This window comes from Phacochoerus africanus, chromosome 15 (genome assembly GCF_016906955.1).
Source record: "Phacochoerus africanus isolate WHEZ1 chromosome 15, ROS_Pafr_v1, whole genome shotgun sequence".
Lineage (NCBI taxonomy): Eukaryota > Metazoa > Chordata > Mammalia > Artiodactyla > Suidae > Phacochoerus > Phacochoerus africanus.
Window position 1 is genome coordinate 111,728,795 of NC_062558.1, and position 14,958 is coordinate 111,743,752.

Below are 14,958 nucleotides of genomic sequence, written 5' to 3' on the forward strand. Positions count from 1 at the left end.
GCCTGGGAACTTCCATATGGCACAGGTGGTGCTGCAAATAAAAAAAGAAAGAAACAAAGGGAATTACAGTAGACTAGTCCATCCTCAGAAAAAAAAAAAGCAATATGAAATATTTATTAAAATTATGGTTTCTAAGTTTTAAAAAAGTCTGGCTTTTTCAAAGAGGCCATCAGAAATCATGAAAAGATTCTTTCTTTTTTTTCTTATTTATTTATTCATCATGAAAGGATTCTAAGTGGTGGGAGTAATGTGGCCAGTTTACATTTTAGAAAGATAGGTGTGTCAGTGTGGACAGAGGGTTGTAAGGATAGTTACAATGAGAAAAGACCATAGCAACAGGCAGAGAAGCAGAGAATAAAGGATGGTGGGCTAGAACATAACTGGTAGGAAATGACAGAAACAAAGTTAAGAACTCTTTAAGAGATGGAATTGGGGACCTCAGGCACCTCCCTAACTGCTAACACCCAACTCTGGATATGGTTGCCTATCTTCCAAATTAGACTGGTCAGTCGGTATCCTCCATCCACTGACGTCTTTAATCTGAAACGAAGCCAATCAGGTCCACAGAAGCTCCCCTGATTCTACAGACACAAGCAGGAAGATATTCTATAAAACCGTTTATTTAATGAGCAGCAGCCCAACTGGCAGCCCTACCTCCCCACCTAACACATACACACAAAAGGGAGCACATGTAAAGGTGTCATCCATCCCCAGGCAAAAGACTGCAGAGAAGAGGCAGGGGGTGCCCACTGCATATACCAAGCTCTCACAACACTCCTTTCACTGTCCCTGCTCAGTCAAGATGACTTGGCCTGAAATTGTTTTAAGATTTTTCTGTTCTTTGCAACATTATGGAAAATTACCAACATTCACAAGGTGACAAACTGTTAAGAATAAGACTATTTTGGAATTCCCTTGTGGATTAGTGGGTTAAGGATCCAGCATTGTCACTGCAGTGGCTCAGGTTGCTGCTGTGGTACAGGTTCAGTCTTTGGCCTGGGAACTTCCACATGCCACAGGCATTGCAAAAAAAAAAAAAAAGGACTGTTTTGTTTTCCTTTTTTAATTTAGGCTCTTGTTAGCAATACATTAGCATCCTTAATAGGGAAAAACAACCATTTATAAGGTAATTCAAAACCAATCATTTAAGAAAATAATACAGTGTACAACAACTACCAGGCAAAATAGGTCCTCTCATTTGATCCTATTGGCAAGGCCAGGTTTATCCCAAACTTTGAGAGACTCTGTCCTGAATGGATGATGAGACATTCAAGTAAAAGGTAAGGAGTTATAAGTGTGAGTTTCTGAGGGATTCTGCCTCAACAGAAGTTCAGGAGCAGCCACATTTCTCCAGTTTACTCCAATGTTGTGATGTTTTCTAGGACAAACACACAGTTGCCTTTTAAGGAGTTTTGACAATTCATCGGCCTTAGGATTCAGGTCTTATAAAACATTCTTCCCATATTAAAAAAGACTGTCCCACAGGAGTAAGTTTTTCATCGCTTCTCCAGCTTCTTATACTTGGCTTCTGCAGGAGGGAGAGGGAGAGAAAGTTATATCTTTTAAAGTTGGCTCTTACAAAGATACTTTTTAGTTAGCATTTCTAGGCAAATTCCAAAATGTAGACATTTTTAAACAATCTAATAATTTCAGTCTTCCTAGCTGTCCAAATTGTATCCAAATTACAGGCATACCACAAAGGTTAACCATCATAGTAGCTAAAGACAGATATTTGTGTATCTGTCCAATTATAATCAGTGTGCACAACTTAAGGAGTCAAATATACACACACAGAACTGAGAACTTGTGTTAACAAGTTCCCTAAGTTCTAACCTTGTCACCAGCACCTGCTCAGAGGCTCCACCAGGATTAAGCAGGTCTACTGGCACTTGAACCACTAGGTGCCTTTCAAAGCACAGGAAATTGCCTCTTGAGCCTCTATCCCAGGTACCCTCTGGGAGCCAGACTAGAACTCTCAAGAGTATATGTTTCACCTTTTATCCTCTTATTCATATCCCTCACTCTAGGAAAAACAATTCTGAAAGACACAGAAATTTAAAATACTATCAAAAAAATCTCTTAATGTTATCGATTCCCTTTTTCCTCAAAACCTTGAAAGCATCTGGTACAATGCCTTCACCATTAGTAAATTTAGTTGTAGTCATCATTCAGTGAATTTAACTGTGGAAAAGGAAATTATTAACTACCACCCATGTCAAATCTCAGTCTGCTACAAACCAATCTCTTGACTGTACATTGTCAATAACTGTCAATGGTAAAAATAAAATAATCTGTAAAATATATCTAGGTTAAAAACAACTGCATTATTATTTATATTTTTATGGCTGTACCTACAGCATGTGTAAGTTTCCAGGCCAGGGATTGAACCTGTGCCACAGCAGCAATCCAAGTCACAGCAGTGACAATGCTGGATCCTTGACCAATAGGCTGCCAAGGAACTCTCTCAACTATTCTGTTTTGTTTTGTTTTTGTTTTGTCTTTTTAGGGCCGCACCTGCAGCACATGAAGGTTCCTGGGCTAGGGGTCGAATTGGAGCTGTGGCTTCCAGCCTACACCTTAGCCACAAAGCCAGATCAGAGCCGCATCTGCAACCTACACCACAACTCACAGCAATGCCCGTTCCTTAACCCACTGAGCGAGGCCAGGGATCAAACCTTTGTCCTCATGGATGCTAGTCAGATTCATCTCTGCTGAGCCATGAAAGGAACTCCTATTCTGTTTTTTTTAAGACATATATCTGCATTATTAAAGACATTTTAGCCTGCTGAACCACATTTAAGAGCTAGAGCTTTGTAGTCAATCAGACCTAGTTTGGAATATGGCTCTTCCATATACTAGCTTTGTGTCCTTAAGCAAATTATAACCCCTTCAACCAGTTTCCTCTTCTATAGAATGGGGATAAAAATCATGTACTTACCTCACAGATTAAAGGATAAAACGATAAAAAACATAATAGATGCAAAGAACTAAGAACAGTGCCTGATATATTGCTAAGTACTCAGGAAACGTTATTTTATTACCAATACGAATAAAAAGTTACTCACAAGAGGTTTTGTGAAGATTAAAAGAGACACTGTACGCACACCATAAACGTTACCTACCATATTAGATAAGGTCATATTGGCAGGAGGGTACTTTCATCAAATCAAAACAGAAGTAAAAATGGTTACCCAGTTTTTTTGAATACGCATCCAACTTGTAGGCTGCCTGCTCAAGAGCTGCTACCTGCTCCTCAATTACATTGATCTGATCCAGATAAGGCTGCAGTCCAGCATCTTTAAAAACAAAGATAGACCACGGGTTTATGTGGCATCAACAAGGAGTGCAGAAAAGAGTGGAAAGTAAGAACGCTAGTGTCTCTCCAGCTCTGCCTAAGACAGAGTAGGTGGAGTGACATGATTTTGATCACCAGCAGGGCAATGCCTTAGAAGACTGGTAGAGTTAGCTTATCAGGCACAACTGTGACCTAGACAAAGTTATATCTCTCTTATCTGCCAGTTTTCTTCTTTTAAATTCCTGCTCCTCAAGTAATCTTTCCAGACCAAGAAAGAGAGTTCAAAAGATAGGGAACAGAAATGCAAGTCGATGTAAAAATATACTCTACCAGTCTAAAGTAGCATTTTGCCATTTATAGATGTTCTGGCTTTCTGCTACCGAGTAGTCCTTTATGGATTTTATTGGTTTTGTTTTTCGTTTTGTCTTTTGAAGGCCGCACCGCAGCACATGTAGGTTCCCAGACTAGGGGTCGAATCGGAGCTATAGCCGCCAGCCTACACCACAGCCACAGCAACTCAGTCTGTGACCTACACCACAGCTCACAGCAACTCGGGATCCTTAACCCACTGATTGAAGCCAGGGATCTAACCCGCGTCCTCATGGATGCTAGTCAAGTTCATTAACCACTGAGCCACGAGGGGAACCCCTGGATTTCATTGTTAAATTAATTCACTAGAATCTGGCCACCTTTCCTTTGCCCCATTTTTCCAGGAATATACTGATCAAATCAAGATTCAGAAGTAAAAATAGGAGTTCCCGTTGTGGTGCAGTGGTTAACGAATCCGACTAGGAACCATGAGGTTGCGGGTTCGGTCCCTGCCCTTGCTCAGTGGGTTAACGATCCGGCGTTGCCGTGAGCTGTGGTGTAGGTTGGAGACGCGGCTCGGATCACGCGTTGCTGTGGCTCTAATGTAGGCTGGTGGCTACGGCTCCGATTCGACCCCTAGCCTGGGAATCTCCATATGCCGCGGGAGCAGCCCAAGAAATAGCAAAAAGACAAAAAAAAAAGAAGAAGTAAAAATAGCCACACCAGCAAAGCACACTAATGCTCAGAATGAAAAAAAATTCATCCTTTTTTTTTTTTTGTCTCTTTGCCTTTTCTAGGGCCACATACGCAGCATATGGAGGTTTCCAGGCCAGGGGTCGATTCGGAGCTGTAGCCGCAGGCCTACACCAGAGCCACAGCAATGTGGGATCCAAACTGTGTCTGCAACCTACACCACAGCTCACGGCAATGCCGGATCCTTAACCCACTGAGCAAGGGCAGGGATGGAACCTGCAACCTCATGGTTTCCAGTCAGATTCATTAACCACTGAGCCATGACGAGAACTCCAGAAAAAATTCATCCTAACTTTGTAATTCACTTTTAGAAAATGAGCTCTCTGGGGACAGGGGCCATATTCCCTTCCCTTCTCCACTTCCCCAAGCACAAAAAAACATTAAATACAAATACATTTAATTGTAAAAATTATTACTTACACTTCTGGTTTAAGTCCTTTAAGTTTCTACTTATGTTTATAGCAATATCTTTCATTTCAAGATACTTCAAACTGGTAAGCTTATTCATATTTTCCAGGAGCTTATAGTCTTCACTGGTGGCTTTAAAACAAACAGAAGATGTGATGCCTTTAAGATGTGTTTATATCATTGGAATGTGGAATTAACTACTAAATAGTAGTTCAAGGCAGGACCTGGGGAATGTCAAAGAAAGGGGCCCTCCCTCCTTTTTTTTCTTTTTTTTTTTTCTTTTTGGCTGCACCCTCAGCATAAAAAAATTCCCAGGCCAGGGATCAAAACCATGCCATGGCAGTTACCGATGCCACAGCAGTAAAAACACCCAATCCTTTAACCGGTAGGCTACCAGGGAACTCCAAGCAGGCCACTTTTGATCTATGACATTTATACTCAGCCTATGGACTATGAATATCTAAGTAGAAACTCAGGCAACAATCAGCAAACTACTTAAACCAAATAAAATCCAGAAGTTCAGGATCTTAGTTAGAAAGGGAAATGATAAACTCAAGTACCAAGAAAAAGGAAATGAAACAGTCCTGGTACCTCTACAACATGAAAACATATAGTTTGGCAGACTGCAGCATAAATACATATATATCAAAACATATATATAAAATCAACTAGGAACTCAACACATCTTAGTAACTCATTTATTACTTGATTCAACATTGCATTTTTTTTTTCTTTTTAGGGCTGCACCTGCAGCACATGGAAGTTCTCAGGCTAGGGGTCAAATCAGAGCTATAGCCTGCCTGACTAATCCACAGCCACAGCAATGAAAGATCTGAGCCTTCTCTGCAACCTACACCACAGCTCATGGCAACACCAGATTCCCAATCCACTGAGCGAGGCCAGGGATCGAACCCTCGTCCTCATGGATACTAGTTGGGTTCGTTATCACTGAGCCACAACAGGAACTCCCAACATTGCATTTTATGCACTGACTTTTTCAAACCATTTGCCTGCTTCACACATCCTCATTTCCCTTCCCAATCCCTATACAAAGCAAATAGCCCCTACTCCAACTTTCCCAAAAGCCAAGTCTACTGACATCAACTGCCTGTCAGATACTACGGAGGTCTAGGAGGATAGTAACTGAGAAAAAGCCATAGATTTGGTGGTTAGGAGCTGATAGTTAAGGGGTATGATGGCCTTGGGGCATGTAATTTCTCTGAATGGTGGGAGCAGAGACCAGACCGGAAGGGTTTACATGAGTGAATGGTGACAAGGAGGAAGCAGTGAATGTAGGCTACTCTTTCGAAAGGGTTAGCTGTGACGCTCCTTTGCTTTACTGAGCAAATGATGTGGGGTGTCAAATAGAGTGCTTTGGGGCTGGAGGAAACCTGAATATGTTTCTAGATAGAGAGGAAGGTGCCGGGATAGAGTGTGGAAAAGCAAGGGAAAGGAAATGATGAAGAGAGGCCCTAATGAGGTAGAAGGATTTGGGACCAAGAGCACAGCAGGAGGAGTTGTCTTGGCAAGAATAGGAATACGTTTACCTCTTGAGAAGACACTAAGGCATAGAGAAATCTAGAAGTGAGGCAGAAAGACAGGCAGTTGATGTCAGTAGACTTGGGCTTCTTTGTTACCCATTCATGACCTCCCCAAACTTGCAACAGGATTGTTTCAGGGTGTGTGGGTTTAGGGAGGGAGCCACAGACTGATGCTGCTAAGGCACCTCACAGGTCTACCTGCTCCAAACCCCAGCTCCAGCAAGTGGTGCCCGGCACTACCCGAATCAACCCAGTTCCCGCCTCACCCGTCAGTTCCCCAGTCAGGTAAGTTGCCATTTTAGAGAACATGTCCCGGCAGAGCTCATTGATGTCAGCCTCAGCGGGCTCCTTTGCTTCCTCAGCAGTCTCCACCGCGGCATCATCTGGATCAAAGGAGAATGAGTAAGGGCCCCGCCCTACACCCGGTCCTAATCCAGCCGAAGCAGGCTCTCCCCACACACCTCCACTTGTCCTTCCATCAAAGCGGCTCCATTCTCCATGTACCATAATTTCAGGTACCTCGCCTCGTCCTTGCCCCACCTGACATGCCAACTCTGCTCCCTTGCACTGACCTCAGTTCACACTCGATCCCGCGGCCGAAGCTTCTCATTCGTCCTGACAGAACAAACACACGCACACACAGAAGCGCCTCTCCGACATGCCTGCTCCCGTCAGGTGAGCTCCGGGATTCCAGGTCCGTACCCGGAGCCTCAGCCCTTTCACAGGACACTTCCTCCCCATTCACTCCACATACCTCGAACGGGCTCCTCTCGGTGAGCCGCGGGAACTCCCTCTGTCGCCGCCGCCATGCCCTGCCGGAGCTGCTTCCGGTTCTCGGGTGCCTGCGCATGCGTGCCGGGCGTGCCCCGCCCTCCCTGCCCTGGGTTCGTTTCCCTGGGATCCCGAGCCTCTGGGCTAAATTGTACCGCAGGTGAAAGGGTAATGAGCACTAAGAGAATGTAAGCTTAGGGCGTAAACACTAAGCCGAAATTGAGGCTAAAAAAGGCTTTCGTGAGTCAATCCATAGTCAAGAGCCCGACGTGTGAAACAAAGGATGCGCCCAATCCTGTGGCCACTGGCAGAGGGATCACTAACTAGTCTAGGAAGACCCAAGACCTCATGGGGTGGATCGAGCCCAGAGTGGCCTGCTGGCTGAAGTGACGGAGACGAGTCAGCCCCTACGCAGAGAATCCTTACCCAGCTGGTTTTAGTGGCTGAAAGACTGCTCAGGAAATCCATGCTTTTGAAGATAGTCTTATCCAGGGAAACCTGTAGGCATGATCCCTGAGCCAAAATACTCTCTCTTCCAATGTTCTGGGTTAACATCAACTCGTTGGACTTTTTTTCTCAAACTGCAGGCTGGCACCCACTTCTCTTCAGTTGATACAGCCTTTCTTGAAGAAAGCTGAGATAACTTTTCTAGGGCTGAGGATATACTCTGGTTATCTTGATTGCATTCAGCTGTTGCACAAGACTTTTGAATGTACAGAGTATATTTGATAGGATGGGAGAACTGTATTTGACAGAAGCGGGTGAAAGGAATTGATGAAAAAAAGAGACTGAGAAGCAATGGAAGGTGCAAAATGAGGGAGGGATAGAGGTCACAAGGGAAGAGAGAAGAGATATATAGCAGCTCTCGGGAGACAGCCCTTTACACCTGAAATCTTGGTGTGGGGGGGTTTGTCTTATCCCTAGTTATCCTCCACCTGCATTCTCCCACGACCCACACCCTAAAGCATGTGCGGGCACACAAACACACACACATACCCCTTACTCTCTTCCCTCTGAGGACCAGGTCTCCTTAGGCCACGTCTCTACTCTCTCCAATGATACAGTCACAGTGCCAACCATTTCAAACCATTCCTATGAGCCAGAAATTTGTATTTCAGGATCCCTGGGACAGCCCATCTTCTTCACGATGTCGCTGCCCCAACTCTACACCTCCCAGCAGGGATGAGCTTTCTCCAGCCCAAGTACAAGGATGGCTCACAGTTCCAGCCCCTCTTCTTCCCCCTGCATTCCCAGAAACAAGTGCAAAGTCCTAGTTTTCCTAAGGATGTTTATTGATAAGCAACAGGTTTGTGACATGTCCCCACATTGTCCTATGGAAGGACAGAGTCAGCTCCCCCACATTTTGTCCAAAGATCTCAGAATCCTGAGGTTATTTCTTTGCTGGATTCTCCTCATGCTCCATCTCTGTCCTGGTTTACAGCCCCCTCGGTGTTCAGTAGCATGCACGGAGGCAGGCTCTTTCACTGAGCCTTCGTGGACTTTGTTGGGGAAGGCTGGGGGAGGTTATCGCTCCAGAGCCTTGGCAATGCTGTAATCTTCCCATGGAGAAAGTCTCCTCTCCTCTCTGGCTCCCCCTTCTCTTTCACAGGGAAACCCTATGGGGAAGACACGAACCTCAGGGGTGCAGCAGCCCATCTCCAGATGTACAGAGGAAAAGACTCATTGGCAAGTAGGATGCCATCTAGATACAGCTATTCTCTTAACTGTATTATTTTCACAAAGCATGTCTATCCAGATCTTAGAAAAGTCATTACCCTCCCTTTCTTTACTTCTTCTTGTTGTTGTTTTTTTTTAAATCATCACAACAGAGCTCAGAGCACAGGGAGTGAGAGGCCCAGTGGGAACTATTTCAAAGAGCTACACAGCTACACACAGAAACACAGCTCAAAAGGTCAGGCACAGGGTGGGCCTCTGCAGCAGCAGTGGTGGGACCTGTTGCCCTAGAAGCGTAGGGCATGTGCCAAGGGGGCTTCTGGGAAGGCAGTGAGAGAGGAGCCTACTGTCTGATGCTTTAGGAGCCCTCCCCCACCACCTTCCTGCCTGCCCTGGAGTTCCCAGGGGTCTGGAGTCATGGATGTGGCTGCCTTCAGGTGCTCCCAAATGCCTTGTTCCCCCTGTTAGAAGAAAAAGAGACAGGTCACTTGAAGGAGGAGTTTGTGTCCCACTTTCCTTGTACTTGATCTGTTTCTCCAACCCCAGACCATCTCCTAGAGGCCAAGGCAGCCCTCAGGCCAGAGCAACCAACCTCAGGTCTTCCCTCCACCTCCCACCTCCCACCTTGGCTGATACTAGCGCAAACGTGGGAACCTGAAAACATTGGTCTTTCAAAAACGTTTTGCCTCTACCCACCGAGTGGAAAAGATGGTAGAGTCCAGCCGTGCGGAGCCAAAAAGGAGCCCAATAAAGAACCACTCACCATGCCTGGAGAGGGAGCCAGCTGCCCCCTCCTCTCCAGCATCTTCAGCTTTGAGCCCACGGCGTCAACCTGGGACATGACTCCTTCGAGGACAGTCTCCAGCTGCAAAACTCTCCTTGTGAGCCTGTGCAGGATTTGCGAGAGACCAAGGGAGCAGAAATATGTGTCTGGAGGGCTAGGTTTCCAGGGGTAGGGGGTACAGGACAGTGTGTTTCTGGATGGGAACAAGGAAGGTAAGGCCCAGCCTTGTAGGGAGAATTAAAGGGGGGCAGGGTTTTCCCTGGGATAAGACAGGGAATTGGAAGGTTGTGGAAAAAAACTCAAGGTCAGATATCATAAACACAGTCAGCCCTGGGGCTGCACGTACATGTAGAATTCTTCTCCTGAAGTCCAGCCACCTGCTTTGGCGGTCTCTGGACTCAGCTCGCCTGGTGGGTTAGTCTCAATGGACCGGCCCAGGTTCTCAATCTCAGTGTTGAGGGCCACCTGCTCAGAAAGTCAGAGGTCAGAGAGCAGAAGATCTAGGAAGCCATCAGCTCTTCTCCATCACCTGTTCTAGTGGGCTATCAGGACAAGGTCTTGGGCTCCAGTTCTTGCTATTCCCCTTCCCTCTCAAACTCTGGAGACAACTGAATCAGAGTGGTGGTGCTGGACACAAAGCTGGCCTAACCTTTGGGAGAGAATCACCTCCCCGAGGAACAAAACGCAAGCTCCTTGAAGCACAGATGAATAAGGTGCTCAGTAGAAGCCAATTCCATTTGAGAGAGGAGGGGCAGAGTCCTGGCACTGTTCCTTTTGTCTTTGTACTTTTGGTCTACCCTGGATAGGGATAGAGCAGATAGAGCACGGCAAGCTAAGGACTGGGGTTTGAGAACCCCAAGAAGAAGGTTCCTTCTGAGAACCCCAAGTACTCAGAAGGAATCATCAGGGATTCTTGGGAAACTGGTCCTTTTCTCCCTAAGACTGGGTTTTAGAGCAATGGTGATCAACCCTGGCCATGCACCGGCATCACCTGGGGAGCTTTAAAAAGGACTTGATGGCTTGGCCCCAACTCCCCAGAGATTCTGGTCTGGAGTGTGTCCTGAGCATGAGGATTTTTAGAAGCCCTCCTGGCTGTTCTATGGTGCAATAGTTTGAGAACTACTGTTCTAGAGAGTTCTTTCCCACCCATTTATCAGAGGATTTTCAGCTTGGGTGTGTGATCCAGGTGTGCTGGCAGGGGAGGGTGAGCAGTTTCCTTACAGCCTCTCCACCCGCCAGTTGGGCTCACCCTCTTCTCCTCCAGATCCTGTTGCATTTGTTCCTGCTCCTTCTCATCTAGAATGCGATTCCCATCTTGGTCAAATCTGGTAAAGGCAGCTGTGAGCTCCATGATCTCATGCTCTGTGTGTCCCAGCCTGAGGAGAACAGGGTGATGAAATGAATTCTGACCGGCCATCCTGTGATCTCCCCACTCTTTTTTGCCAGACTCTAACAAGAGTCTTGCTCTCTAGGGAAGGAGGGGGCCACATTGGAAAGCCAGGGTCTCCAAGGTCTAGCAATTTGACACCCCCAAGAAATAGCCTGAGGAGTTACCATTGTGGCTCAGTGGTAATGAACCTGACTAGTATCTTTGAGGATGTAGATTCAATCCCTGGCCTCACTCAGAAGGTTAAGAATCCAGCATTTCTATGCCCGTGGTGTAGGCTGGCAGCTGTAGCCTGGGAACACCTAGCCAGGGAACTTCCATATGCCATGGGGGAGGCTCTAAAAAGCAAAAAAACAAACAAACAAAAAAGCCTATAAACCAAGCGCAAAGGTCCACAGTCCAAGATCAGAGGTTTATAGGCAAAGGGGGCATGGTTGAGGTTCAAGGACCTATAGACCAATATCAGAGAAGGCTGTCTCTCTGGTTGCTCACTCCCTCAACGTATTAGTGAAGTCCTCAAACTGGATCTCCTGCTTCCCACTCTGCAGGACCTTCTGCACATCTGAAACCCGCTCCTTCCTCAGACGCAGCCTCAGCAGGGTCTTGTTGTAGCCCTGGAGGGGGAAAGGAAACAGGCACCAGTTCCCACAGTCTCTTCATCATCTCTTGCCCCCACCCCCACCCCCACCCACAGGATGACAGGATCCCAGGGATAAGTCAAAGGCATGCAAGGGCACAGGCCCCTAACCAGTCAGGTGCAGAGCAGGACTCAGAGCCTCGGACCTGGGCCCCAATGCAGATGTGCAACTCAAAGAGACTGAGTAGTCACCTGTTTCAGGAGATCAGAAAGCTGTAGCTCATCCTTCTGTCCAGCCAACTCCTCTTTGACCTCTGAATATGTGTCATTGATGATGGCCAGGAACATGTTCTAGAGGATAAGACAGGGACCTGGGTCCTCACTCCCAGACCCATTAACAACAATGCGCCTACTCACCCTATAACGTCCCAGACACATGTTCTACAAGGGCCAATGTTTTCAAACCCAACTCTGCAGCCCACTAATCCCCACATCTCAGAGACCCCAGAGGCCAGCCTTTCAGCACAATTCTATTATGGGTGGGTCATGCCCCCTCATCAACCTGGTGTCTCCACTCAATTGCTGCAGTAACCTGACCACAAATCCCAACATAGGCCATAGTCCTGCTCCATATAAGGGTCCACCAATCACTGCAGCCAGAAACTTTTCAAGGTCAAAGTAAAATTGTGCTCTCTTTACCATCTAGCTCTAATCCATCTCTGTATCCCCATCCACTGATCAAATACAGAAACCTGCTGGAGTTTCTAATGAAAACAAATCATATCTTTCATGGCTGGCAGGGAAAGAGAGCAACACAAAGCAGCAGTAGGAGAAACAGAGATTCCCAGAGGAAGGGGAGTCTTAGAGAATAGTCAGAGAAGCTTCCAGGGGCAGTCCCTTCTCATGAGGCACTCTTCCTTCTCTTTCCATCCTTGGAGGATGAGCATTTGATTTTAGTAAGGGAGCCTGCAGATTCCCTTATACTCTGCAAACTGCCTAACTGGGCTGACCACACAGGAGCCAGCTCTCAGAAGATCCAGAAGCTCTTCCCTTCTCCACCTCTCCATCCTTGATTTGAGAAACCCATCATAACCATGAGTGCAGAACATGGAATGGGGGAAAAACCCTACCCTGCAGCCCATCCACAACTCTACCCTTCAGGTTCCCCAATCCCCACCCCTCGGAGGGACCCTCACCAGGAGCACAAAGAAGACGAAGAAGACGTAGGTGACAAAGTAGGCAGGTCCCAGGATGCGGTTGGCATTGTCGATAGCATTGTAGTCAAAGTCCCCGAGGATGATCCGGAACTGAGTGAAGCTGAGAGACCAGGGTCTGGGCTTCACCCACAGCCCAACCATAACCCTGACCCCATCCCACTTTCCTCCTTACTGCTCTTCGGTGAACTCAGACCCCTCACCGCACCTCCAACCCAATCTGATAGAGACATAATGAGGTGCAGAAATACTGAGAATATACATCAAGGCTTCTGGAGACTCACACTGATGCTTTAAGCACAGACACCACCCCCACACAAATACCCAACTGCCTCAAGGATACATATACCCATAAAGCTGGAGGGTGAGGGGCCAGGGCGGAGTGAAGGGGGTGGGACACCCACATGCACTTGATGAAAGTGCTAAAGTTTTCCACTTGGGTCCCGAAAAGCAGGTAGCCCAACTGGGCATAGGCGAAAAACACGATGAAGAACATGACAGCAAAGCCCAGGATATCCTTGGCACAGCGGGCCAGTGTGGAGGAGAGTTGGGTCATGGTCTTGTTGAAGCTGATGTACTTGAATATCTGGAAGGGCCATGTTGAACCAAGTGGTAAAAGAAGAAAAGAGAAAAGCTTTGAATAGTCCAATCTAGGGGCCTACGGAGGCCATAGGAGTTGCCAGACCAGACAAGGAAAATGAGACAAGTACTGAGGAAGGGAGAATGGATGCCCTGAGGCATTCCTGGGGTGGGGAGTCCCAGGGTACCTTGATCCAGGCAAAGAAGAGGTTGACGGCATTCATGTTGTTGTACTGTGTCTGCCAGAAGGCAAGGAACTCGAAGTCAGCATATGTGTTTGGCTGCTGTAGGAGCTTCCCTATCAGCCGATTCACCTCGAGAGTTCGGAATATGTGGAAGCCCACAGCCGTAACGGAGAGCTGTCATCACAGGGGTCAGGGTGTCAAAGAGTCAAGAGGATCTCAAGGGATGTTCAACAATAGGGTCCCAGGGGAGAGCTGGGGTGGGTAAGACAGGTGGGGAAAAAAATCGTATCCTTCCCTACTGAGTTGTTGACTATCTCAGGTTCAAAGGGAACTGGATAGGATGATTGGGGAATCTCTTAAAGCCCAAGAGAAAGCCTTGGGGCTATTAGTCAATTTGTAGGTTGTAAAGGACCATGGAGGGGATGGAGTCAGACAATTTTATTTCCCCCCTACTTCCCAGCCTTTGTCAGAAATTAACGTGTCCTGTTAATAGGAAGGAAACAAAGAAAGAGGCAGGAAGTGTTACCAGAAGAGGAGAGAAAAGGTAGGAGTTTCAAGGGGACAGGTCATAGAGGCAAGGGACAGAAGGGGAACATAATATCGAGTACATAAATAAAAGAGCAGGGCCTGGATCACAGGTCAGAGGGAGGGGAATATGAAGACAGGATTTTTCCAGGGCTGAGCCAAGGGGACATCAGCCTTTGGCTTAAGGAGCTGCTACGGTGATTTGACCAGAAGTCGCAAGGAGGACTTGGGACTTCAAAGGAAGAACTTGAGCCCCTATCAGGGTGGATCCCCCTCCACCTCCCATTATGTCCCAAGTCAAAGGTATCTGTTCCTCACCAAGATGACCACCAGGTCTAGAATGTTCCAGATGCTGCAGAGGTAATGAAGCCGGTGGATGTGAAGCTCCAGGATCTCCTCCACCACATAGTAAAAGATGAAGATGCAGAAGATGATCTCACAGCCAATGATGAAGAAGTCCCAGTTGCTGACATAGCGGATCAGCTTAACTGTGCGAATCTGCCAAGATGGGATGGCACCTCCTGTAGCTGGAAACTCCACCACCAGCCTGTGGGAGGAGGGAGAGAGGTCTGATAGGACCTGGACTGGAATGGTTCCTCCCGCCCCCACCCTGCCCACCACTACCACAGGGTACAAGTTTAGGAAAGGGTCTCCAACAGAGGAGAAGGGAACAAGGAACTGTGGATGGAGGGAAGGCAGGGAAAAGGGACACACCTCAGAACACAGAAAAGATTGATGTTGGCATTGTAGACCGAGAAGTCGACGAAGACCACCCGAGTGCCCCTGTCCAGCCACAGGCCCTCCTGAAGATCCCGGAGTGCCTCTGCACTGGCCTGTCGAGATCCTGGAAAGTCCAGGTAGTAGCCACCTCCACTGTAGCTTGTGAGCCGACCCCAGTGAGAGGAGCCCCCCAACTCGTCCTGCGAGTGGTATGTCCATCTGTCATGGAAGAAGCC

The 14,958-nt window shown here is 47.2% G+C and overlaps 2 protein-coding genes across 4 annotated transcripts in view; both read right to left on the minus strand.

Annotated features, from left to right (window-relative positions):
• Positions 1-602: 602 nt before the first annotated feature.
• BLOC1S2 (biogenesis of lysosomal organelles complex 1 subunit 2) lies at positions 603-7,149 on the minus strand. 3 transcript variants are annotated; one of them, XM_047761773.1, is made up of 5 exons: positions 7,061-7,149; positions 6,573-6,689; positions 4,778-4,897; positions 3,192-3,296; positions 603-1,528 (listed from the first exon to the last, which is right to left on the minus strand). In XM_047761773.1, exons 1-5 carry the CDS (start codon positions 7,113-7,115, stop codon positions 1,497-1,499), a joined length of 429 nt encoding a protein of 142 aa, XP_047617729.1. In that variant the 5' UTR covers positions 7,116-7,149; the 3' UTR covers positions 603-1,496. The 3 variants fall into 3 exon arrangements, with proteins under 3 accessions (XP_047617729.1, XP_047617731.1, XP_047617730.1); XM_047761775.1 differs by lacking the exon at positions 7,061-7,149 and adding an exon at positions 6,879-7,053; XM_047761774.1 differs by lacking the exon at positions 7,061-7,149 and adding an exon at positions 6,768-6,887.
• A 1,452-nt stretch (positions 7,150-8,601) lies between these two features.
• Positions 8,602-14,958, minus strand: part of PKD2L1 (polycystin 2 like 1, transient receptor potential cation channel) — a 35,302-nt gene continuing 28,945 nt past the window's right edge. The window contains exons 5-16 of the mRNA XM_047762678.1: positions 14,717-14,941; positions 14,321-14,549; positions 13,481-13,651; positions 13,118-13,299; positions 12,696-12,816; positions 11,752-11,850; positions 11,415-11,536; positions 10,785-10,911; positions 9,882-10,000; positions 9,515-9,638; positions 9,128-9,212; positions 8,602-8,693 (exon numbers count right to left, since the gene is read on the minus strand). Coding sequence (XP_047618634.1) covers positions 8,602-8,693; positions 9,128-9,212; positions 9,515-9,638; positions 9,882-10,000; positions 10,785-10,911; positions 11,415-11,536; positions 11,752-11,850; positions 12,696-12,816; positions 13,118-13,299; positions 13,481-13,651; positions 14,321-14,549; positions 14,717-14,941 — 1,696 coding nt within the window. The remainder of the gene's footprint in view (positions 8,694-9,127; positions 9,213-9,514; positions 9,639-9,881; positions 10,001-10,784; positions 10,912-11,414; positions 11,537-11,751; positions 11,851-12,695; positions 12,817-13,117; positions 13,300-13,480; positions 13,652-14,320; positions 14,550-14,716; positions 14,942-14,958) is intronic.

Coding starts and splice junctions, on each gene's coding strand:
- BLOC1S2 (XM_047761773.1), bottom strand. CDS start 7,115: ATGGCGGCGGCGACAGAGGGAGTTCCCGCGGCTCACCGAGAGGAGCCC. Junction 6,690..7,060: donor CCGAGAGGAGCCCGTTCGAG/GTATGTGGAGTG, acceptor CCTTTGATCCAG/ATGATGCCGCGGTGGAGACT. Junction 4,898..6,572: donor CCTGACTGGGGAACTGACGG/GTGAGGCGGGAA, acceptor TTTGTTTTAAAG/CCACCAGTGAAGACTATAAG.